Genomic DNA, 24,277 nt, shown 5'->3' with positions numbered 1-24,277 from the left:
TCCATGTACGTTTCATAACAACAGTTTATATATCTATTGTCATAAATTTTCCAGTTTCCCTTTTTGAATGACAAATAAAGACTCCTGCCACCTGCTGGTATGGAGAATTTATTTCCTCATGACGTCCTCAGGACGTATGTGCTAGTTGGCTGTCATCACAAGCAATATGAGGCGTCACAACATTTGCCTTTCGTTGTTGCTAGTTCTTGGCTTGAACTACAACTGCCTAAACAAATCCAGCCTTCCTTGGACAGCTGTTTAAAAGATATATTAAAACTAAACAAAAACCAATGACTGAAAGATGGTTGTTAAAGTTGATAATAAAGGAAAGGAAAGTTCAGTAAAGAGTTAACAGGCCTTTTCTCTGCAGGAGGAGGAGGGGCAGCAGAGCTTGGAGTGTATCCAGGCCAATCAGATTTTCCCCAAGAAGTCTCCCGTTCTGGAGGAGGAAAACATGCAGGTGAGGAAGCTGCTGCCCTTACCACATATGTATTGCTGTAAAAAACAGTTAACCTGACATCTGTGTGTAAATATTTGGGTGAGTCTCTTCTGTCATCAGTTACATAATCATTGTGCCACATGTGACCTAAGCCCACTTTCAGTTTGACTAGTCTCAGAGGCAAAGTCTCAAAAGTCAAGCAGTAATATAGATAAGCAGATAATATAAACATAACACAAACTTATGTCTGTATTGTTCAGTACAGAAAATGGACAATTTGTTATTTTATGTTTTTGCGGGTCCAGCTATTTTAAAAAAATAGACTAGTGGTAAAATTGCTGTGTTCTATAAACAGTTCACTAGTTGGTCATAGATAAAAGTTTTTGGTGTGAAAGAGGTGTAGAGATTCTACTTTAAAAATTAATGATTTACCTGCAAGAGTGATTCATATAATTTTTCCTGACTGCTGTATTAAAATGCAGTGATACAAGTTGTAAAAAAGACATGACCATATCTGGTGTAACCATCAGTCGTACCACAGCTCTGTGCATTTGTCATCACTGGTGATTTACGTGGCTCTGCAGTTTGTTTGAAATCTTTTATCTCCTGCTGTTGCTAGGTGCCCTTTCCTGAGCTGCACGGGGAGTTCACAGAGTATGTGGGGAGAGCAGAGGATGCCATCATTGCAATGTCCAACTACCGCCTACACATCAAGTTCAAAGAGTCTGTTGTCAACGTAAGTATCTTTGAAAAGTGAGCAATAAGCTTCAAGTTCAGATACGATGAGAGAATATCTTTAACACAGCTCAAAATAAGTTAAGAAGGAAGTACTTTATCTCTACTCGAGAAAGTGTGTATTAATGTTTTGTGAATGGAAAAGAGTCAGGGCCATTGTGCCAGCACTGTGACCAGGCTTTTCAGAGCTGATCCGCACTGGCAGCAGTGCCGCGTGACTCTTCATCACCTCTGTTTCTACACTCGCCTGCCCGTTCAGCTTTCTCTCTGCACTTGCTGTTGCCTTGGTTGCAGTGATTCCACAGGGGATGCATAACAGTCGCGCCCTCTCTCTCTGTCTCTTTTCACTACGTTCAGAAAGTGAAACAGGCTTTTTTGCACAAGTGTGGCCACTTTCTAAAACAACTTCCCAAATGCCACTGCAAGGATTTTTACTGAACTTTGTTTTCATTTTAAACAGTTTTTATACTGCTACAACCACACCAGTTCCATGAAGAACTATAACTTACAACAACATAGTGGTATACCAGATAAAAACACAATAACATGCATATATAAAGTGGAATACTAGCAAGCTCCCCAAGCTGCTCTGCTGCTGACGTGAGAGCAGGACAGTTGTGCAATGACAAATCATGTGCTCATTCGTTTCCTTCCCTCAAAACTTTTCATCTACTAAAAAACAGTGAAATGTATTTCTTACATCCATAAAGGATAAATATGGCAATTTTCTCTATCTTTGTTATTGTCAACAAATTGGCTCAAAGTTTCTCCTGTTTTACATACTCAATTCCAAGTCTATAAATTCAATTGAATACAGTATGACTATGATCTTGAGTTTGATATATCCTGTTTTTATTTGCATTTTACACAGTGCCCCGACTTCTAATCGATATAAAAATTGCAGTAGTAGTAGTGGCCTTTTTCCAGTTTTCAGTCTTTAGCAACTACCAATAGACTTGCGGCTTAGAGCCACAGATAGAAAAGGGGAGTTAGAAAGTATTAAGAGATGGACCAACATGTTAGTGCTTTTCATCTTTTCATTGGATTTGTTGACAAAAATAAAACTTTGCAATAATGTTTACAGCAATGTAAAAGACGCGGTAATATTATGATGCTGATGATTATGAACCCTATGATCGCCGGTACCGTGAGAAATGTGTCTCAAATCTGACATTTAATTAGTTTGGACAGATTTGTAAACGTGTTTATTTATTCTTTGTTCGGATACCTCTTCAAAAATTTAAGTAGTAGAGTATTTCATTTTAGCAAAGTTCTTGTCCAGCTTTCTGAGTGTAACATGAAACACATTCTGTTGTTTTGATAATATTTCTTAAGGTGAGGTATCCAAAAGATGTTTGGCCTGTTGATAGCTGCAGTATGTCATGTCATTTGAAGTTTTTAAGTTTTTTTGTCTCAGTTACTTTGTGCATTTTTAACACCTTAACTGGTACCAAATCCCAAATGTTGCCTTAAAACTAGTCCATAATATCACGTCATTATATAGTTAATCAAACCTTCATATACATATCATTGGTTCTGAAGGTGTGTTTCCTGTTTCTACTGGCGGCTCGTGACGTGTTGCTGAGGTTCATTGGACCTTAATGAGCCTCCGGTTCTTGGCTCCCACACTGCCTCTCTGTGCTCACATCAGACACAGCCAATGTTCTCTTCACACATATTTGGACGGGTTGATGAGACATCTGCATCACATGGCAGAGTTGTCAGAGTGCACAGATCAGTGGTGGGAGGTGCTGCAAGAGAGTGAGAGGCTGTTAACAAGCAGCATAGGAATTTTGATGCTGGCAAAGATTAGGGATGTAGATTAGAGGGCAGGAATTAAGTTGTGGCAGCAGGATGCTCGAACATCCGGAATGTGCTGCAATTGCAGCCCTATAGTGACCGAAAATTGTTATAAAGTGATATGCGTCACTTTCATTATTGTTCTTTCTGTTTTGTTTTGGATAGAGTTGTTGTTGTGAGGTGTCAGTAAGTACCCAGCTTAGCTGCACGGCGTGGAGTGTTTGAGTGTATAATTTGTGTTTGCCTGTCTGTTAACCGGCTGGTGCCTAGAGAAGTAGAGCCCTGCTCGTTGAGCCTGTTTAACACCAGGTGCTGGATTCAAGTAAATGTTGTGCAAAAATATGTGTTGGAGAAATCCACACAAATCATTCAAGCTGACTATCTTTTAATGCACCTCTAAAATCTCCCATCAGGCCATTACCCTGTCATTGTACTCATCCATTAGGTGCTTGACCTGCGGAAGACTGGCTGCTGGTCGTGCATGACTCTGGACTGTGTGTGAACAGCAGCTGAGCCACACCTTTTCTAAAAGCCCCGCTGCGCTACTGAACAGTTCTTAGCTAATTAACAGAGCTTAGTCAAAAGCAGCATAGGTATTTCCCTGCAGTATTCAAAGTATGCTCTTAAGTCATAAGCACATGGCAGTTCTGTACTTTGGCTGGTATTTGCCTATAAAAGATAAGACTGTAGCTCTGAGCCAAAAGGGAAATGCAAATACAGGCTCTTCTGGATCTAGTATTGAGTGTTTTTGTGCTCCCACACTCAAAGTTAAGAAGATTATGTATATTAACAGAGCTCTGGGAGATGTGATGTGATGTGAAAAATTAATGGAAATGCACCTGGACAAGTAATCTGTGTGACTTGTATATTTTTAGCACTATGTGGATGAATGGTGGTTTGGTTTTTACAATTCATTATTTTAATTAAACGTGATGTTGCAGCATGGGGCTGATTCTTGGCATGAAGGCGTTTTACTGTCTTGCCACCACTAATTTGCTAATTAGATTGTCAGTTGCAGTCAGCCACACTACTTTTACTGACTGCATGTGTTTGATTGGTACATTTTTCATATACTCAATCTGCTATTTAATAAGTTGATATTCCCTCTCTTTCTCTCCACAGGTTCCTCTTCAGCTCATAGAGAATGTGGAGTGTCGGGACATGTTCCAGCTCCATGTCACCTGTAAGGACTGTAAAGTCGTCAGGTATGACACTCCTGCAATTTAACATCACTCCAATCATTACCCTCTTGTTATTAAAGAGTTTAAGGAAACTTGATTTAGAATCATGTTTCTTCCATCTATATGTATAATAGTTTGATGTACAGAAAACACCAAATAACTAAAGATTACCAGGGTTTTTTTTCACCAAATCCAGATTGTATAGGCAATGTGGCTTAAGTTGCTATGGCAATACTTAAACACATCATACACTATAAAGATAACAGAGGAATCCTACAGCCATAAACCGTGGGTTCACTGCAATAAAACCAGAATAATCCAAACCAACATAGTAGCTTCACCAAGTTCAACCCACCAAGATTTGTGCTAAATGCTGAGAATCAATACACCCGAGGAATAGACTGACCTTTTCCTCAAGCACATCGAATCGATTCAACAACCATGAAAACGACAAAGCAGGCTTTTTACCATACTAGCAGCAGAGCATTATGGAGACAAGTTAACAATGCGTAGAAGCTGCTTAATGCATTTTGCACGCAACAACTGTAACAGCAAAATCTGTGTAGGTAAACAATAATATCACTGTCATTTTACAATTAATTATTCTGAAACACACCTGTTGCTCAGCCTCAAACAACAGAGCTGCTACACTGCCACTAAACTGGTTTCCAGCTCAGGTTGTTTTGTATCCTGGTGAAATTTGCACTACGCACAAATATCTCTTTTCTCTGTCACCAGGAAAAATCTGTGTACAAGATTCATGATGAAACATTCGCTAAATGTAGGTTTACCAGAGCAGCCCTTCACTTTTCAATAAGTCAGAGAAGTTGGGGAATTACTTTCCTTTGGCTTATTAGAATCAACAAATTACTGTCAATCGCACATTGAAGGTGCCCCTCAGATGAGAGCAGAGACAGACGGTGCCAAACCGTTTCAAAGCCCAGCATCGGAACCAGGAAATGAATAATAAAATAGCATGTGGGAGTTCCTGATATCAGACAATATTGTCAACTTGTTACTAGGGATGTCACAATACAAAAAATGTAGTAGTGCATTACAATACCAGTTAAATTCCTTGATTTTTGATACCCGATTTGATACCACCAAAAGAAAACATTGCATTTTTACATTCCTCCTAGTGATGATTTTGGATTAAAGGTGAGCCTACTGAATCTACAAATAGAAATGCCATATGTGAAAACGATTGGCCAAGTCCGTCCCAGTCCCTGTGGTGCTCCTTGGATCGATATCTTTTTCACCCAAGAAAGCAGCGTTTTATGTCACGATGCCACATGAATCAGTCATCTCAATGGAGTGGATGTGTTCAAAGGTCTGAACCCAGATAAACACAGGGGCAATTAATGAAATTTTAAAAGCTCATTGCAACACCACATTAATCTATTTAGCTGTAAAGTTCACAATGTTTAGTTACCCTAATGAATAATGGAAGAGCATACTTTATGTGACTGTAATACCAGACACTTTGTACAGCTACCATTTAAAAGGGCCCTACACAGGTAGTGATTTACTCTTTGGTGAGGAATGTTTTTGCTTTCTGTGAAAGTAAAAGATAACAGTTCAGCTCAGCAAGTATGTGCTTGATTCTGAGGCAGATATCAGTGTTCAATGTTTTGGTTAGCAGTCTTGGATTTTGCGTGTGATCCACAGGTGTCAGTTCTCTACCTTTGAGCAGTGTCAGGAATGGTTGAAACGTCTGAATGTGGTAGTGCGCCCTCCCTCTCGCCTGGAGGACCTCTTCTCCTTCGCCTTCCACGCCTGGTGCATGGAGGTATATGCTGGTGAGAAGGAGCAGCACGGCGAGCTATGCAGACCAGGTATTCTAGTGTCTCTCGCATGTCCGCACATAACCACAGCAGAACCTCTGCTCCCCTCTAGTCTTATCGGACATCTCTTCTTTCTGCAGGCGAACATGTGACCTCCTGGTTTAAGAACGAGGTGGAGAGGATGGGCTTTGACACTCAAAACGCCTGGAGGATATCTGACATCAACAGCAAGTTCAGGTGATAGCAGCTTTCATTCAGTATTCGTTCTGCTGTGTTGATTTCCGTCACTCCTAGCTAAAAGATAGATCTGTCCTTTGCTTTGATTTGCGTACAGCACAAGTCAGTGTGTGTGTGTGTGTGTGTGTGTGTGTGTGTGTGTGTATGTGTGTTAAACAGTGGGTGGTTGTGTTATTCTACTCCACTGGTGCTGCGCCCCGGCTGATAAGAGCCCAGCCCAGGATTAGGTGTCTGTAGACGGAGACTTTAGTTGAACCATCACAGCCCTTTGGTCCCCCCCCCCCCTTTTCTACCTTCTAAATCATTGCTTTCTCTCTCTCTGCCAGGCTTTGCCCCAGCTATCCTCAGCAGCTCCTGGTGCCAGCCTGGATCACTGACAAGGAACTGGAAAATGTGGCAGCCTTCCGCTCCTGGAAGAGATTTCCTGCTGTGGTTTATAGGTCGGTGTGTTTGTTTCAAGGTAGAAGGTTAAACTTGTTTGCCGCCATTTGACAATGAAAAGCTTTCTTATGTGCTCATTGGATTTGGGTTGTGAAAGCAATTTAACCATGTTCAGATAATATCTTGATGGCTCTATATCAGTGGCACTCGGCACAGAGTTTACTTTTGGTTGGAAAACCACAGCATACAGTTAATTTCTAATGGATCATTTTCTCCAGGCTACATTTCCTGATTAGGCTCTATTCAGAGTTTGTCAACATGGCTAAGACCACTAACTTAACCAATGACAAACACTGCGTCATGGCTTTAGGGAATTGGGGTTGTTGTATATAACAACAACCACAAGTCAGTGTTTGAAAGTCTTTGATCTTTGTTTTTGGAAAACTGCTCCAACCAAAAATAACAACTTCAATCATTCCATTTATTTGTCACATGAAATCATATATGGTACAAGTTCAGTGAAATTGTGTGCTTGTTTGTGCGTCACAGCACCTGAAATAAACATGAGACAAAGTTTGCTTTGGTGGCTGGCCAGTGGTTCCCAACCTTTTTAGCTTATGAAAATGAAAGGTCTAGTTTTGACCCTTCATAGATCATATGTGAGCAGCAACAAAAGTATCATAACTTATTCCCAGATTACTTGATGTGACTGTTTACTTCTGTGTTTTAGACTGGACAAAATATGCATCTAGAATATGTCAGCATGGGCTAAAGGAAACTTTGATTGTTTTAACAGTTTTCTGGCATTTGGTATGCTCAACAATTATTCCCAAATATTCAGGTTAATTGAATATGGTGTTGTCTTAACACAGTGGACTGATTGTTTTTTGGCGTTAACGTCTCCCTGGCTGCTCTGACATAGACACCAGACCACAGGAGCTGTGATAGCCCGCTGTGGCCAGCCAGAGGTCAGCTGGTGGGGCTGGAGGAACGCTGATGATGAACACCTGGTCCAGTCCATCGCAAAGGCCTGTGCCGTGGACAGCAGCTCCCGCAAACATCTTTCCAACGGCAACTACACCAACGGCACTGACCTGCCTGATACTGACTTTGGTAAGGGCCTCTCTCACTCACATACTGTATACAAACACACAACACACCTACGACACAGACACATATTTCCATGTGGTGGTCTTGCTGTCTGCATGAACAGCAGACGTTGTTATGCAATCTGACCTGTTAGGGCTTGTCTGAAGGAGCAGGCTTACACAAACACACAGATTACAGTAACTTCATATGTCAGACTGATTCTGATGGATATTCCCGCATGATACTTGATTGCGTCTTATTGGTTTATTTATTTTTGTTTGCTATGATGAGGTCAGCCATGCCCCTCAGCCATACTTTCCAACAACCGAAAGTGTACTGAAAGATCATTTTTCTTTGTTTTGTGCCCATATCAGAATCCTCCATGACCAACAGCTCAGAGGTGGAGACGTTGGCCACTCAGCCCCACAAGTTACTGATCCTGGACGCCAGGTCCTACGCTGCTGCTGTGGCTAACAGAGCCAAAGGGGGAGGCTGTGAATGCCCAGGTAGGCCCTCTCAGCTCAGTCCCCGGTTACAAGCAGAATTAGGTCAATGTGTGCTGTGGATTCAGGAGCTCAGTTAAAGGCAAATGTGATTGTTCGCTGTGCTAAAATTAAAACCTTCACCAGTTTTAGTTTTCTCTTTTTTTTTTACCTTTGCTTTCCTCCTATTCCAGAGTACTATCCCAACTGTGAGGTGGTGTTTATGGGCATGGCCAACATCCACTCCATACGCAAGAGTTTCCAGTCTCTGCGTTTCCTCTGCACTCAGATGCCTGATCCAGCCAAGTAGGTTTTTTTATGCCTCCAGCAATGCCTCTGATTTCTCCTTCTTGTACCTTTAAAGCTGTGCACCTAAAACTATTAAATAGACAAGCTGTCAAGCTTTGTTGTAACTGTAGGCAACTAGTAATAACAGCTGTGTTTTGGCTTTGGCCATACATCTATGCCTGATTTAGAAGGACTGGCTCAACACCAACTGGAAGATCTATTTTCATCTCGAAGCTACAATGATGCATAATTGAATCAGTCTTGCTGAAGTGAATGTTGTTGAAAGTGGTAAAAAGATCACATAAGAAGACAAAAACACAGAAACATAATGTTTTGAATTATTACATGATTATCATCCTGAAAGGCAAAGTAGTTTGGAAACTATAGCTGCATTAATTGGTATGTGGCCAATAGGAGACAGAAAAATATTTAGACAACACATGTTAGTATGACTGGCTGATTGTTTCCATCAAGATCACTGATAGACATTCTGATCACTCGGGGGTAGACTTGGGGGGGGGGGGGGGGGGGGGGGGGTTACCTTCACCCCAGAGAAATGGACAACTTAGGCTACGTTTACACGAGGACGGTCTGAACAGAAGACGCAAAAGTGGCGTCGCGTCTTCACTTTTTATTCCTTGTTTAGACGAGCATTTTCGGGAGGAAATCTGCGTGCATACGGTGACGCAAAAGTGTGTGAAATTCGATTGTATGCATGCCAGGCGGCCACACTTAAAGCGATAAGAGCATCTTTGGGCATGCAGAAGTTTTCACGCCACACATTTTCATTAGCTACTCCTTCCACAAAGTTATCCACCATCCACTAGATCTCCCAGGTCTCGTTCACAGCCGTCTGGCTCGCCTCCGACGAATTGCTGCATCCAAAATGTGATGGAGGTAATTACAGATCCTTCTCTGTTCAGTAATACTATCTCTACATATCCTGTACATTTGGTGGAAAGACTCCTGTAAGTTTATTAGAGCTGCCAGAGCAGCTTGAAGGTCAGACGCATGGAAATAATCCCACGTTTGTTTATTTTCTTGTACTGGAGCATGTATGTGACGTAAACACATACGTGACGTGAGCAGATCTGAGCAGAGTTTTGCGTCTTGGCAGTGTAGACGGACACGCTACGGCGGAGCGTATTTAACTTTTCCACTTTGGAAGGTGGTTTCAGATTTTTGCGTCTTTAAGCCCCCAAAACGCCGTCACCATCTAAACGAAAGGCACTTCCGATAAAATATTCTGTCGTTTTTACCCACGAGCGTCCTCGTGTAAATGGGGCCTTAGTCTGAGAACTGAATAAAAACCTTACAAGTTGTGGGCTATTTAGGGATGTTATTGGTTTTATGCAAATATATGAAGGATGGAAAAAGACAGCAAACTGTTTACAAACAGGTTTGCAATAAAGGCTTTAAAATGGACGTTTCAAGTTCTGATTTAACAAGGTTCAGTGGGCAGACATGCTGATCCACTAGAAAACTTATTTAAATACACAGTATTTAGTAGTATATAAATTCTAGAGATTATTTTTTTATATAACATATTAGTTCAGATAACCTAATTAAAAGCAACTCAAACCAACTGTCTATTTTCCCTTGAATCATTGATATACCATCCATTTGCCAATAAGACTGATGTGTAAAGTTGTTATTATCAATGTGTTAGAAAACCATTGTCTGCTGTTGCATGCAGCAGATAGAGAGATACACTGACATTCATTTGGAGTCGTGCTTCGGGGCAATAAACAATTACTTGTCTATTATATGCTCTTTTTTTGATCTTCAACTCCAGAGAAAAATATAATATTACTGATCACTGTCTGTTGACCATATGTTGGTTGCTGAAAAATATCACGAAAGGAAGACATTTACATCAAGTTTGCTCTTAGCTATACAAAGTGTTAAAGCAGTTGCTGACGGGCGTTGCAAACTAGATGAAGCTATAAATGCTGTGGTATGTGGCACTGGTCCATGCTATGTACTTGTCCTTATAAAACATGTGTGCAATCACTTAGTGTCTGAGGCATCTGAGGTCCTCTGATGTTTTTGCTCTGTTGCTGTCTGTGTGCCTGTAGCTGGCTTTCTGCACTGGAGAGCACCAAGTGGCTGCAACACCTGTCCCTGCTGCTGAAGGCGGCACTGCTGGTGGTCAACGCTGTGGACAGAGACCACAGGCCCGTCCTGGTGCACTGCTCTGATGGCTGGGACCGCACACCTCAAATTGTTGCTTTGTCCAAGCTGCTGCTGGACCCTTACTACCGCACTATTGAGGTATGGAATAAGACTCTTCATTTAGTTCCATCCCATTGTTCTTAATTTTTTGCATTATTTCCCACACAGTTTTTCACAAAATAGTGAACCTCGCCCAATCTTTGCTTGTGAATAACTGGGCCTTTAGAGGATGCCCCTTTCATGCCACATGCTACCAGTTAAACTGATAACCTGTGAAACAGGTGTTTTTTGAGTCTCCAAATGTTCCACAACATTTCAAACCCACCTTATCACCTAGTAACACATTGTCATATGCTGTTTTATTTACTTACACTGTCCCAAAGGTTTACAATCAGGGTTGTATTCCCAATACGGATAGGAGAAAAAATATTTGCAGAAAAACAGTTTTCCTACTTCAGTTTAACATTTGTTTTTTTGTATGTACAACAAACTCTGGTCTTAAAGTATCATGTTATTGTGAAGCAACATTTCCTTCAATCTAAGATCTTGTAATGTCTTCCTGCAGGGATTCCAGGTTTTGGTGGAGACTGATTGGCTTGACTTCGGCCATAAATTTGCTGACCGCTGCGGCCATGGAGAAAACTCTGAGGACCTGAACGAGCGATGCCCTGTCTTCCTGCAGTGGCTAGACTGTGTTCACCAGCTCCAGAGGCAGTTCCCGTGCTCCTTTGAGTTTAATGAGGCATTCCTGGTGCGTACAAGTTTTGTGGTTAAAACACAACTATTCCAAAGTCAGATTTCTGAGATTAGACTCTTCAGAATGTCGTTCTAATTCAAGTGTATTCTTGTCAGTTTATGATTGTGAGCCACTGATATGTATTTACAGTCTGGGCGTGTTTAAGTCATATGAGGAAACTCCTGTCAACTCTTATTATCATACCTGAAGCATGTGTACACAAGCCTCTACATGTCAGTTTGTATGTGTGTGTGTGTGTGTGTGTGTTTGCAGGTAAAACTGGTGCAGCACACCTACTCCTGTCTGTTTGGCACCTTCCTGTGTAACAGTGGCAAGGAGAGGGAGGACCGGCATGTTCAGGAGAGGACCTGCTCAGTCTGGTCACTGCTGAGACCAGCCAACCGCACGCTAAGGAACATGCTGTACTCCTCACACTCCGAGACAGTAGGTCCACTGTCTGTCTCTGTCCCAGTGCTAAGTCTTGAGTCATTTAGGAAGCGAAAGAAGTACTGCTAATTCTGTTTAAAGCTGACTGGAACCCAGCAAGTCAAAGGCTAAAATAAGTTAAAGATGTTCAAGAAAACATGTCAAATGTTAAATTGCTTTAACTTATCAGTGTGAAGGAGATGTTGATTAGACAATGTAATAGCTATAGAACAGCATTTAGATTGGTTCCCTGTAAGCCTCGCTTTCAGTAGGATCGATTTACAGCACAAATCAAGTGCTTATGAGTTGTGCCTATACTTAGAAAGGTAATTAAAATTATAAGAAGTCTCCGTATTCCCAAGATGCCACATTGTCATCAGCAATGCATTACAGCCTCACTACTTCCTTTCCATTCTTTCACAATAAAAGCTGACCAAAGAGCTAAGAAGCAATTCAACAAATGGCTCACAACTCAATAAATAAAATAGTTTACAGTAGCTCTCTGCAGGTAGTGGAATAGCAAACCATGGAATGATAGCACTGAGACGGTGCAAGTTAGGATTCTTACTGTTTCTTGCTTTCTAGCCAGGCTGCTAAACCAAACCAGGAGCTACAAGAAAGTTGAAAAGTTGTCTGTTGCTACCTTAATTATGAGTCTAGCCTGGGTTTCCAAGTCCTCCAGGTTCGGACAGGCCTCATGCATTATGGGAAGGATGACCCCAAGAGCTATGGATTTCACAATGTCTTTTTAGATGTCTTGATGTCTAACTGTTTTGTTCCGAAACTTGTGTGAATTGCAGTTTTGTGGTTACTGTTGTTTTTGCATTTCTGAATGTGTGGGGGTGTGGTTGTGGGTTTGTGGGTGTCATCACCATAAATATTTTCCAATAACTATGAGGGGAAAATCATATTATTAGAAGTCATTTGCATTCAGTTGTCAAATGTTCATATAAGTGTTTTGTTTAATTTGAGGTTTCTGACTTAAAAAGGGCTGTTCACAATATTGAGAACATTTATATCTCAGTAAACAACAACTCACTGTAAAGATATAGTGGAGTAATGGCGTCCTGACAAGAGAAGGAAGTCTTGCTCCCTCCTTGTGTTTTAATTCAAGCTTCTCTGTTTCTTATTTACAACAAACAACAATACATTGTTGTGGTAGTCTGTCTCCACTGTTGCCGTTTTTAGTATTGTTCACTGTGGCATTAGCACCGTTAGCTACTAGCTGCCAGCTCAGCCACTTACATGTTGAGAGCTGTGTGCAGGAAACTGATATGCTCTGAAAACCATGTACAGCCATTTTAAAGATTTCTTTTAGTGTTATTCTGCTCCTATTATTTTCTTCTGGTTACAACAAGTTAACTTCATAGCTATTGTTGCAGGTTCTCCACCCAGTGTGTCACGTACGCAACCTGATGCTGTGGACGGCAGTCTACTTGCCCAGCTCCTCACCGACCACCCCCTCCGATGACTCCTGCGCCCCCTACCCTGTTCCAGGTGGCAACCCTGAGGACGCACCCCTGGGCAGGTGAGCCTGGCGTGCTGGCACCCGACCCCCCCCCCTCTTCTTCCCTCATGTAAGATAAAGTCAGGTCGAGGACTTCCACAGCCAGACGGGCCTGGCTTTTCAACTCCTGCTTAGATACTTTGCTCTGCTCAGGCCTTTACAGTGACAAATATGGTTTTATATTTAGCTTGCATCATGTCTCATGACAGTCAGACCATCACGGAAGAGCAGCAGGAAGTTGTTTAATTTCAGTGTTGACATAATTTGACAGCTAGCTGTTAGTTAAAGAGACAAAGTCTGAATGCTTCTCTTTTATTATGTTTGTGCTGCATTTCTCTTGTTTTTATGAGGCTGACATGTGATTGATTTGTTAACTAAACATTTTGTAATGATTACTTGTGCCACTGCAGACTGAATCATAGGGTGTTAAACACACTGAACCATTGTTATGTAATGAAATGCTGCTTCCTGAGAATAATTCTTCTCTTGTTTGCTCTTCAGACGGACGAAGACTCGCTCCTTCGACAACTTGCCCAGTGCATGTGAGCTGGGCAGCTCGCTGGCTCCCAACCGCCGCTCCAGTGACCCGAGCCTCAATGAGAAGTGGCAGGACCACCGGCGCTCTCTGGAACTCAACATGGCAGTGGGGCCTGAGGGAGGGGGAACCCAGGATCAGGAGGCCCGGCCTAATGGAATGGGGCCTTACCCAGACGGAGTGGACTCTGAGCTGGAAGAGAGCCCACAGCCCCGCGGCTCACATGTTGAGCTCGGACAGGTAGCCTCTATGAACACGGCAGAATCAGGAGAGGAGGCGGAAGAGGCAGAGCTGTCTGTGGCGGTGGGTGTAGCCGAGGGCCAGATGGAGAATATCTTACAGGAAGCCACTAAAGAGGAGGCAGGAGCAGAGGTTCAGAAAGAGGGAAGTGCTGCTGTCACATATGTCACTAACACTGTTGACACAGAGGTGGAGAAAGAAGCACAAGTTGAAGAGAATGAGTGTGCTAAGATCAATGACACTGACATGGAGACAGAAGTGTTTGCTAACGGTCATCATCCAGAAAATGGTGTAATGGAGGCTGAGGAGGATGGTAAGTCTCCTCTGCCAACTCAAAAGGCAGAGGAACAGATTCAACATGCAGCTGAGGCGACTCAGGCTCTAGAGGATCTGGTAAATAAGGTTGTAGAGAACTCCTCTGTACAAGAGGAGCTTGCTCATGGACCCAGTGAGTCTGGCTCCAGTGAGCCAGAGGAGCCTGCAACCCTTAGAACTATAACCAACGGCTTTGTAGACAGGTCACCTGAAGAGCCAAGTGTGGATGGGGAGACCTGCCCTGACTCTGAATCTGACCACGATGTCTCAGAGCCAGTGGAGCACGTGGATAAGAAGGCCTCTCTGATGGAAAGTTCCACAGAGACTTTAACTGAAGAGGCTTGCAGCAGGTTGGAGCTACCAGCACAGCCGCCTGTCTGTCCGAGTCATCAGCCCTGCAGTGATGGCAGGAACCAACTGCCCTGCTCCAGGAAGGAGAAGGGACTGGAGACAGGCGAGCATGGCTTTATCAGAACTTTAAATGGGGGCGGCAAGCGACCCTCTGTCAGTGCCTTTCACTCTGTGAGTGCTGACCTCAGCAGGGACGGGCTTTGTAACGGCGACAGCTCCGACGGAGAGCCCTGCGGAGGACATCACTGGGCCAAAGGGAATGGGGAGAGGGTTCCTCTTAGTCGACAGGTGTCCCTAGCAAGCTGCAACTCCCTGATCCTCCACCCACGAGGTAGCTGCTCTCAGCACCGCTTGTGCCACGCACTACTGGGTCGGGCCGCCATCAGCCCGGAGCAGCCTTCCCGAAGCCATCTGGATGACGACGGGCTGACGCTGCACACAGACGCCATCCAGCAGAGGTTGAGGCAGATCGAGGCGGGGCATCAGATGGAGGTGGAGACTCTGAAGAAGCAGGTGCAGGAGCTGTGGAGCCGTCTGGAGAATCAGCAGCACGCCGGCTCCCACAGGATCAACGGAGACATTGGAGACGAAGTGGTAAGATGCTGACAGGTTGGCCACGAAACTGGCCGACCAGCTAATCTGTTTACCTCCTGGGTGTTACTTTTAATTAACAGTCCCGATGAACACTTTCAAACTCCTTCTGATTGTCTCCCTCCATGCAGACCTCAATGACAGATTCTGAGTTTAACCTGGACCCCAACTGTTTGTCGCGCTGCAGCACAGAACTTTTCTCCGAGGCCAGCTGGGAGCAGGTGGACAAGCAGGACACTGAGGTGAGCAGCCAGGCCCAGATACTTCTAGGGAGGGAAGGAACCAGACTCTCAAAGCAATGGCTGTATTTGTTTATATCTTGCATGTATGGACTTCATATCTCTTCAGCTGCTCTGTGGATGAGAGCTGTGAACTGAGAATAGTCTGTACATTACAGGTGACTCGCTGGTACCCAGACCATTTGGCAGCCCAGTGTTACGGCTGTGAGAGTAGGTTCTGGCTTGCCACCAGGAAGCATCACTGCAGGTAAGTACTGAGGGTTATCAAGCTGCGAATCTCAAACCTTCAGTCAATATCCCTGTCATCGACCACGCCTGTCTGTCTTGTCGAGGCTTAAAGAGATGTTTCCTCTGTTTAAGCTCGCTCCTCCTCTTCTGTTCAGACTGAGATTCTTGTGTCCAGACACATTCAGACTGTCTAGATTAGGCTGAGGCAGCGTCACTTCACACTCTTAATGAGTCTTAAATTCATTTTAAGTGACTTTTTCTGATTGGATTTGACTTCTTCTTCACATTTCACTTGTGTTTCTGCAGACCAGAGCTCAGTAATCGCACTCAATAATCACACTTGGTTTCCACCAGGGAGTTGCTCATTCTTAGTAATATATACATGCTGGCATAAAAGATTCAAGTATATAGCACAGCCTGTTCTGTACTACAGATGCATCTCTGACCACCAGTAAATGTGGTTCAGATGTTCTAATGTCAGCATGTTGTTAATGTGTTTTGAATGTCCACCATGTTTAGGTCAGAGAAGATACATTTGACAAGGCCTTTCTGTTCTCTCAATAAAGGGGCCCTCTAATGATTTAATATTGTATTTCCTCAAAGTTGCGGAACATGTGAGAGACAAATTTCAAAACGTGGTCCAAATCAATGCAGCAGAGGTCGAATATGCTGACTTTTAGGCCCTGTTTTTATTACTACGTTGGCCTTAATGTCCTCTTTAATACTTGATTGATTAATCGTTAAGAGATGGTCTGTCTCTGGAGCTTCCATCCGCTCTCCTCCCACCGAAGTGGTCTCCTACCAGTGGGGGGTGATGTTAGAGGGACCATTTGACCCAGCTCTGCAGCTGGCCACCAGCCTGCTGTTCAGCTAATTTTCTTTAACCAGTGTAGCAAGAAAGCATGGTTGAGTTAGCAAGCTGGCTAGCCAGCTGCTCAATGAGTAAAGGAAAGCACATGAACACAGCCGTTGACTCTGTTCGTCTGAAGTGGGTTAGAAAAATGATAGACACCTCCCTGCCTGGTAAACACCCATGGCTTTAAAACTTTACACTGGCAGTTTGTAATGTAAGCTTTCTATTGTAAATGATCACTAGACAAGATAACTGAAATAACATCATGTGGGTGTTGATCTAGATCTAATGGAAATAGATTGATAGATTTTGTTGTATAGATCTGCTGTCCAACACTAATGTGTAAATATTCTGCATCATTCTATCAGCTGGTGCTGTTTCCTCTGCTGTTATCATTTCCTTATATCACTGTTGTCTACCCCTTACCTTACATTTTCTTTATGCTGGATTGGATCAATTTGAACACTGAGTGGAATAAATTTAAGTAGGATTCATTTTGGTGATGTAGTTGTCATCCGGTGGGGTCTGGACTGCAGAAAGCTGTATACAACCATCTGTAAATGATCTGTTTCAGTGATGGATTCACAGTCAAAACACAAAAGTCTAGCAGACATTTTAAAATTTCAGCTATCTTAGATTTTCTACTTCTACTACTTTCTTCTACTTTTACTTTAAAAAAACAAGTTTGTAACACACATCTTCAGCGGGAAGTGTGTTTTAGTGTGCTTAGTGTTCTCCACTGCTCAGGCAGTTCTTATCCATTGTCTGCCCCTCTCCTCTACAGTGGCAGGGAGCCTGTCCAGGAGGTCTGGTGAGATCCGGCTCCCCTGTCCCCTGTCCCCCGCCACCCCACCCTCAAACTTCCACCCTTTAACCTGGCATCTCTGCACCTTCCTCCTCCTAATCCTCCCCCTCCCTCCCTCCCTGCTCCTTTCCCTCCTCACCTGTTGCATCTGGTTTTCCCTCATTTTTGTTGTAGTTGTGAGTAAATTCTAATGGAAATCTCTCTTCATTTCTGAGATGTATTGACTTGAGTGTGCATCCTGCTGCTCCAATGTGTTTCCATTCAGCGGTTTTAAATGGCTGTGTGTGAGCACCGTGCTGTCATTGGAAGGGTTGTGATTGGTCGAAGGCTGATTGTTATTTCACCTGAAAAATTCAAATCTAAAAAAACCTGCAGAATTCGTCAACATTCTTCCAGCCATAGCACGACACCAGCACCCTGCCCTCCCCCCACCCTCGACACACAACCCGGCAGCATGCTGCCCCAAACCAGCCGCCCGCATCTCACCTCCCAGCAGCACAGCATGGTACTGAGAGCACACAGTCCACATGGTGGTGTTAAAGGCTGCAGACTCAGAGTGAAGTAGATGGTTTGATTTTAAGTGTCTGCTCAGGGTGAGTAACAGGCAGGCAGAACGGGGCGCTGTGTGTGTGTGAGCATGGCCTTACATCTTAATCTGAGCATGGGTATCTGAAAGCACCAGTGTGACCTGCCTTCCTGTCTAGTGATGGTTAACATGTTTTTAATGGGCTGAATAATCAAGTTGGCACCACTTAGTGTTGGAGCACCTCTGCTAACCTGGCATGTAGTGCAGCATCACAGCAGAGTGGAACTGAAAACAGATGAATGGGGTTTACTCAGAGTTTATAACTCTCAAACGTCCTTTCCACCTGTTTTATCATGCGTCCATGGTGAGATTGTAATCAGACAGATCGACAACAAAAATCACTTTCTGTGTTTGTTCACAGAAGACACACTCTTAAAATCAGCATCCTGATTTATAAATAATAGTGCTTTCTTCCTTTGAAGTAAAGACAACATGATCATATGATTGTTTTCATGATTGGCTAAAATAGCTCTCAGTAGTGAAATAATGAGTCTGAAAACTAACACTGAATTGATCCTTCTATTTTAACAAGTATTTCCCATGCATCCAGAGTATGTCTTATTATGCTGTGCCTGAGCTCAACTCTTTCAAACTATTGAAAATACATTTTGACATGCTATAGTTCTTACATATAGTACACTATCCTGCTGATGTATTGTAAATACTCCCCAGTGCTCCAAATATGTATAAATGCAGCTGAAAATAGTCCTCAACTCAACTTTGTATTCCTGTCTAGGTATGTTGTAAACTATAATGCCCAGCTTTTACAGAATTGTTCACCCTTGTTTAAAAAAAATAATATTAATAATCTGGGACCAATTTTGAAAGATTTTTATCTTCAGTAGGAGAAGAACAGGGCTTGGTGTTGAATCATATACAAAGGAGACGCATGGTAACTGTAGGTGTAAAGAGGCTGTGTGAGAGTCCAGCAGTGACCTTTCTGTTCGTCTGTCTGTGTGTCTCCCTGCAGGAACTGCGGTAACGTGTTCTGTGCCAGCTGCTGCGACCAGAAGATCCCAGTGCCAAGCCAGCAGCTGTTTGAGCCCAGCCGCGTCTGTAAGACCTGCTACGGCAGCCTCAAGCTCAGCCCGGCTCCTCTGGACCTGGAGCTGGAGAAACCCATCACAGCCAGCTCCAACTGAGTTTCAGAGGACCGGGACGGGACGGGACGAGCCGCCAGCCGCCGACACAGGCGCACTGCTGAGGAAGAGCACAGGAGCTACACAGAATGTCCCATGTACTTTGTGTATGTGTGTGTGTGCGCCGCAGATATGGAATTTAATGTGTATATACAGAGGATGACGTGGCAGAGGAGCTGAATGACGTGTTGGTGAGATGCCGAGCGCTCTGAACGATGGTTGTGCACAGGGGTGTTTTTTTTGTGTGTGTGTGTGTGTGTGTGTGTGTGTGTGTGTGTGTGTCCATGTGTGAGAGGAAATCACACATTCGCCACACAGGGTTTGTGACGGGACTGCACTCCGAGGCCAGAGGAGTGAGAATGGACCTCCTGGTGCCTTGGGCCAGGCAGGCAGGGAAGGTTGTCTCACTGTGTTGCTGAAGCCTCTTGGAGGGCTTTGGTCCATTCAGTCGTTTCCCGACTCATTAATGCTTCTCATCAGACTTCTACGTCCCATCATCTCCATGCCTGGACTCCTTTACTCTGGAGGGTGTATGATCCGGAGACGTGGAACAATCAGAAGACACTCCATCAATTTTAGACATGTCTGGATAGCTGATGCTCACAGATGTTTAGGGGAAGAGTAAAGGGTCAGTTCACCCAAATTATTCACCACTCAGTGGTGTACAAACATGCATCTAATTTCTCATTTTATTTTTAGATTTTTTTTCTGCTGCCACCCGACAGTGGAGGTGAATTGAATATACTATTATTTTCATTATCAATCAATCAGCAAATCATTTGATCAATTTGTCAATTCATAATTTTCTATTTTAAAATAGTCAACAAAAGTTGAAGTTTAGTTCCAAAGTTGTTTTTTTAAAGATTTTTTGAACATTTGAGAAGTTGAAAAGTGTTTTTTGCAATTTGGCTATTTCATTATAAAATCACAAATTGTTGTACAATGACGTGAAGTGGTACTCCATACGTCCATTCAGTGTTGTGATTTACAAAGAACAGATTCAAACAAACATTGTCTAAATTGATGCAGCAGAGGACATATTAGAGCCTGACCATTTTTGGATCTGATACAGATATGAGGAAGTCAAAATTCCAATGTGGATATACCTGCTGATATGAAATATATACATGTAACATTACTGTTACACTCCTATCCATTTTATCACACATAGGCAGAATGAGCTTAGTAGTTTAAGTAACTCAAGGATGTCACTCTTCTTGACTCCAGCTGCATTTTGCTACAGTGACTTTAAGCTCTTGTCCTCTGGGTTGATAACATTGCAGGGTTGACATCACTGACAGCGGCTTTTTGTCTCTCATTCTGTGCTTCTCGGCACTGGAATGTGAGTCGGAGCTCACTCTGCTGGACAATCTATGTGTACACACATTTTCTAAGTTACCCAACTTTCTTTTCCTGCCTTATATTACCTAAAAAACAAAAAAACACTTGCACCAATACCAATATATCTGTGATAGGCCAATATTGGCCCGGCTCTAGCAGCTATGTCCTGACCTTTAGTCTCTTATTGGGGTCAAACTCCTAAATGCTGGATCCAACATTTCCCATAATGCAACTCAAGACCTTTCCTGCCTGGTAACAACCCACATCTTTCAAACTCCATGTAGGCTTTCTGTCATAAGTTAGTGGTCTCTATGACATCTTAGAGTCCTCCAAAACCACAGAAGACATTCATTGTTTTCAAAGGCTGAGTTTCATGATGAGTTGTGGTGATGATAATCCACAATGTTGTCATTTGGGTGAACTGTCCCTTTAACTTTCTCTGGGCTTTATCTCAACTGATATTTGCTTCTTTTTTTGTTTTCTGCAGCTTTTGACACAGAATGGCACAAAGCATGTGTATATACAGCTAATTGACGTGTAAATACAAAATAGAAATGAAAAAAAAAATGTTGACAAGCAGCTGTCTGTGTCAGTTTTGAGTTTGTGTTGAGATTAAGCCCAGAGTGCAGACAGGATGATAAAATCCTGAATTTGTTTTGAATACTTGAGGAGAGTAAATTATTTTTTTTGTTTAAAAACAAAACAGCCATGTGAGTCTTACAACAGGACTAATTCTGATGTTATAAAAAGCTTTTGAACATTGGACCCTTTAACAGCCAATGGCCCCTCAGCTCTTCAGGCTGACAGACTGTTATTAAGCGTCTGCTGGGAGTGTAAACTGATGTGGCATTGTCAGTTTGTGTCAGAAGGCAGATGAGCTGCAAGTTGTTTGTGCCGACATGTACTGACCGACTGTGTAATCTCTCCTGTTAGCCATACCTTCATGCCCTTCACTCACAGCCACCCCCTTTGTATTATTTTTACCCAGCAGGCACTGGGAGCTGGACGTCTCGCTCACTTTTCAGTCTGTCAGTGGAAATCGCAAGTGAAGTTGTGAATTTGATAAGTTAAACTTCCATGTTCAAATTCTAAAGACAACGTATTATTTGTTTTGAGGAGACTTGACCTCATTTGTGATCTCCACTCTGATTGGCTGAAACACGGAGGAGAGCAGCGGCAGCAGAAAGGGCTCTTGGCGTTTTCAAAAGTCTGTAAATCCCATATGAAATATCTGAGAAGCTTCACTGAGACACCCACTCTGCCTAACACCCATTCAATGACCTCCCTGCACACACACACACACACACACACACACACACACACTTTTTTGTAAAATAAATGAATAAATAATATATTCAGATACCTATATAGCATTTAAGAAAAATGTATAGAATCCTTGAAAAGTGGCTCACTTAATTAGTCACCAAAAGTTGTTTTTTTTATTTCTTTGTTTTCTTATGTTATTAATTGCAGAAAAAAACGATATTTTGCAACCTGTTGAAGATAATGGGTGTTTTGTTTTGTTTTTAAATAGAGATGCAGGGTGTCCTGTTTTGATGCTGCAGTGGTTTTCCCTTTTAAATGCGATCATTACTTTGATTTAATTTATTAAGGTTTTGTTGTTGAATTGCTGTTTAAAATCCAGACAGTCAATTGCCACAGGATAATCAGTGTTTATGAGATGAGAAATGAAAGATGGTTCTGATCTGCGGCTACGACGACACTCATTTCATTTTTTTATCAGCCAATCAGAGGGATTAGTCCATGTTATGATTTACAGATTATGACAGGAAGGGGTTTAAATAAGAGATGTCATCTAGCATCATGTGACCTCTGATTATTACCTGTTTAAAAGAAAACAAGTGTCTGTAGCCAGTGAGACGTCTATGCACTGACACAAAAGTGGTCCAAAACAAGCAGCCTGAACCCAAAATAAAGCTCCCCTCACTACACACAAACATTACTCCATTCATCCCATCTACAAACACTACCTCTACTTTGTACACACACTTGCTCATACACACACAGATTCACACTGAGCTTCTTATAGCTTTCCACATTTACATTATCGAGAATGGCCTTTGTTGTTGTTGTTGAAAATCTGTTGTTTTTGTTTTTCCCTTTAGTCAGCTGGAGCATTAAAGGTACAGCACATGATCGCAGACTTTAATTTTAATGAAGATCTTATTGTATTGAGACTGCCAATCTTTGAATCTTTCTCCATCATGCTGCTTGTCAGGTCAGCAGAGTGTGCTTCATTTAGCAGAAGGCCAGATAGTCGCCATGTGGAATGATAACGCTTGACTATCAGAGGAAATGCATAAATATACCCATGTGATGGACAACATGATACCATTTAATCATACTGGAGCTGTATCATTGATCTCTAAATGTGGCGGTAGAATCAGCAGATGATTGAAGTGTGCAGAACAACAACAGGCTTGAAGTGTTTATTTTTCTCACTGCCCTCCTGTGGAAGTGGTGAACGTGCTCGACCTTCAGTCTTTCAAATATAGAACAGTAAAATAGGAACCTGTTTGCTCTTTATAGATGAGATGCTGTCATTTCTGTAAATGTACTATTTACAAAAACACTAGGACAAGTGATGCCACGGCAGCCAGAGTGGCATGAATTGATCGAACATGAATTGATTTGAGATGGTACGACTGCAGTAAATGTGCAGCAGATTCAGACTTTGGTTTGAGCGTCTCTCTAATCCAGCTCTGTTTCCTCTTCATCCACAGAGGCTTGGATAAACTGGAACACTGATCTGAAATCAGAATATTGACATCTGCATCTAAAATGTGTAATGGTGTGAAGCTGGCCTGTAATCCCAGCTCAGTGCTTCACACTCCTCCCAAACTTCGTGTCCTAAATATTCATCATTAATGATCTTTTAAATACAGACTTTCAATGCCAGCCAAAGACTTAATTTGAAAAAGATGGCTAAATAAGATGCATAATGTCCCTTTATCAGCCCAGACTGAGGCTTGAAACCTTACTGTGTATTTTCACCACCATCACAGGCATGTGGGGCACCAAGCATGTCTTGTTCAACAATCCATGAATGTGAACTGTCTTAACAAAAGGCTATTTTTTTGCACATGACATTAAGTAGACACTGCCACAGAGTGCATCAAAATAAAGCTGAAACTGAAAGTGTGCTGTGCTTTTCAGTATTGTAACGAGCATTATGGCCGGTGGTTGTATGTGTGTGTCTGGTAACGTGGTTAACAGGTCATCAGTTAACACACGTTGCCAGTATGATCCCTTGCTGTGCTTTTTTCCCTTCCCAAGAAGTTCTCTTGGTCTGCATATGTTGTATTTTTCTTCACTCACACTGACGTGCTTGATCAGAGGCGTCACTGCAACGGCCCAGTAATTGTGTGTCTGCGTGTGTGTGTGTGTCTGCGTGTGTCTGTGTGTGTGTCTGCGTGTGTCTTTTGGTGGAGACTGGTGCCAAGTAGTTTTATTACGGGTCTCTCACAAAGGGATCACTCGTGCTTTTGTTTGATTTTCCTCTTTCTTTTCTCCCTTCTGTTTGAAAAGCACTTTGAGCCTTCTGATGTCTGTCAGAGGAGTGTGTAGCTGTACATAGCAATTTCCTGTAACAACAAGTGCTCCTTGTTCAGTCTGAATATTTTGTTTTGTCGGATTTACTTTAAAGAGCATTACATTGTTGTAGAATTAAAAGAAAATAAACTAGATAAACCTACTGTGTTGTCTGCTAGCAGCACCTGATATCTGCTGTCACTGATTTAAGCTGGAATAGCTGCAGCCACACACACACACAC

At 42.7% G+C, this 24,277-nt stretch overlaps 1 protein-coding gene across 2 annotated transcripts in view; it reads left to right on the top strand.

Moving 5' to 3' along the window:
- mtmr3 (myotubularin related protein 3) overlaps positions 1-24,217 on the top strand; it is a 29,318-nt gene extending 5,101 nt beyond the window's left edge. Inside the window, exons 4-21 of one of the 2 annotated variants that reach the window (XM_059337751.1) lie at positions 371-460; positions 1,059-1,175; positions 4,097-4,179; positions 5,824-5,990; positions 6,080-6,176; positions 6,503-6,616; positions 7,480-7,670; positions 8,021-8,152; positions 8,323-8,434; positions 10,495-10,690; positions 11,157-11,342; positions 11,601-11,771; positions 13,136-13,281; positions 13,762-15,295; positions 15,424-15,534; positions 15,690-15,778; positions 17,397-17,423; positions 18,974-24,217. In XM_059337751.1, the coding sequence (XP_059193734.1) occupies positions 371-460; positions 1,059-1,175; positions 4,097-4,179; positions 5,824-5,990; positions 6,080-6,176; positions 6,503-6,616; positions 7,480-7,670; positions 8,021-8,152; positions 8,323-8,434; positions 10,495-10,690; positions 11,157-11,342; positions 11,601-11,771; positions 13,136-13,281; positions 13,762-15,295; positions 15,424-15,534; positions 15,690-15,778; positions 17,397-17,423; positions 18,974-19,145 (3,735 nt within the window). In that variant the 3' untranslated portion in view covers positions 19,146-24,217. The remainder of the gene's footprint in view (positions 1-370; positions 461-1,058; positions 1,176-4,096; positions 4,180-5,823; positions 5,991-6,079; positions 6,177-6,502; positions 6,617-7,479; positions 7,671-8,020; positions 8,153-8,322; positions 8,435-10,494; positions 10,691-11,156; positions 11,343-11,600; positions 11,772-13,135; positions 13,282-13,761; positions 15,296-15,423; positions 15,535-15,689; positions 15,779-17,396; positions 17,424-18,973) is intronic. The other variant, XM_059337752.1, reaches the window with a different exon arrangement.
- Positions 24,218-24,277: the final 60 nt, after the last annotated feature.

This window comes from Centropristis striata, chromosome 7 (assembly GCF_030273125.1).
Source record: "Centropristis striata isolate RG_2023a ecotype Rhode Island chromosome 7, C.striata_1.0, whole genome shotgun sequence".
Taxonomy (NCBI): domain Eukaryota; kingdom Metazoa; phylum Chordata; class Actinopteri; order Perciformes; family Serranidae; genus Centropristis; species Centropristis striata.
This window is presented reverse-complemented; position numbering and strand designations above follow the sequence as displayed.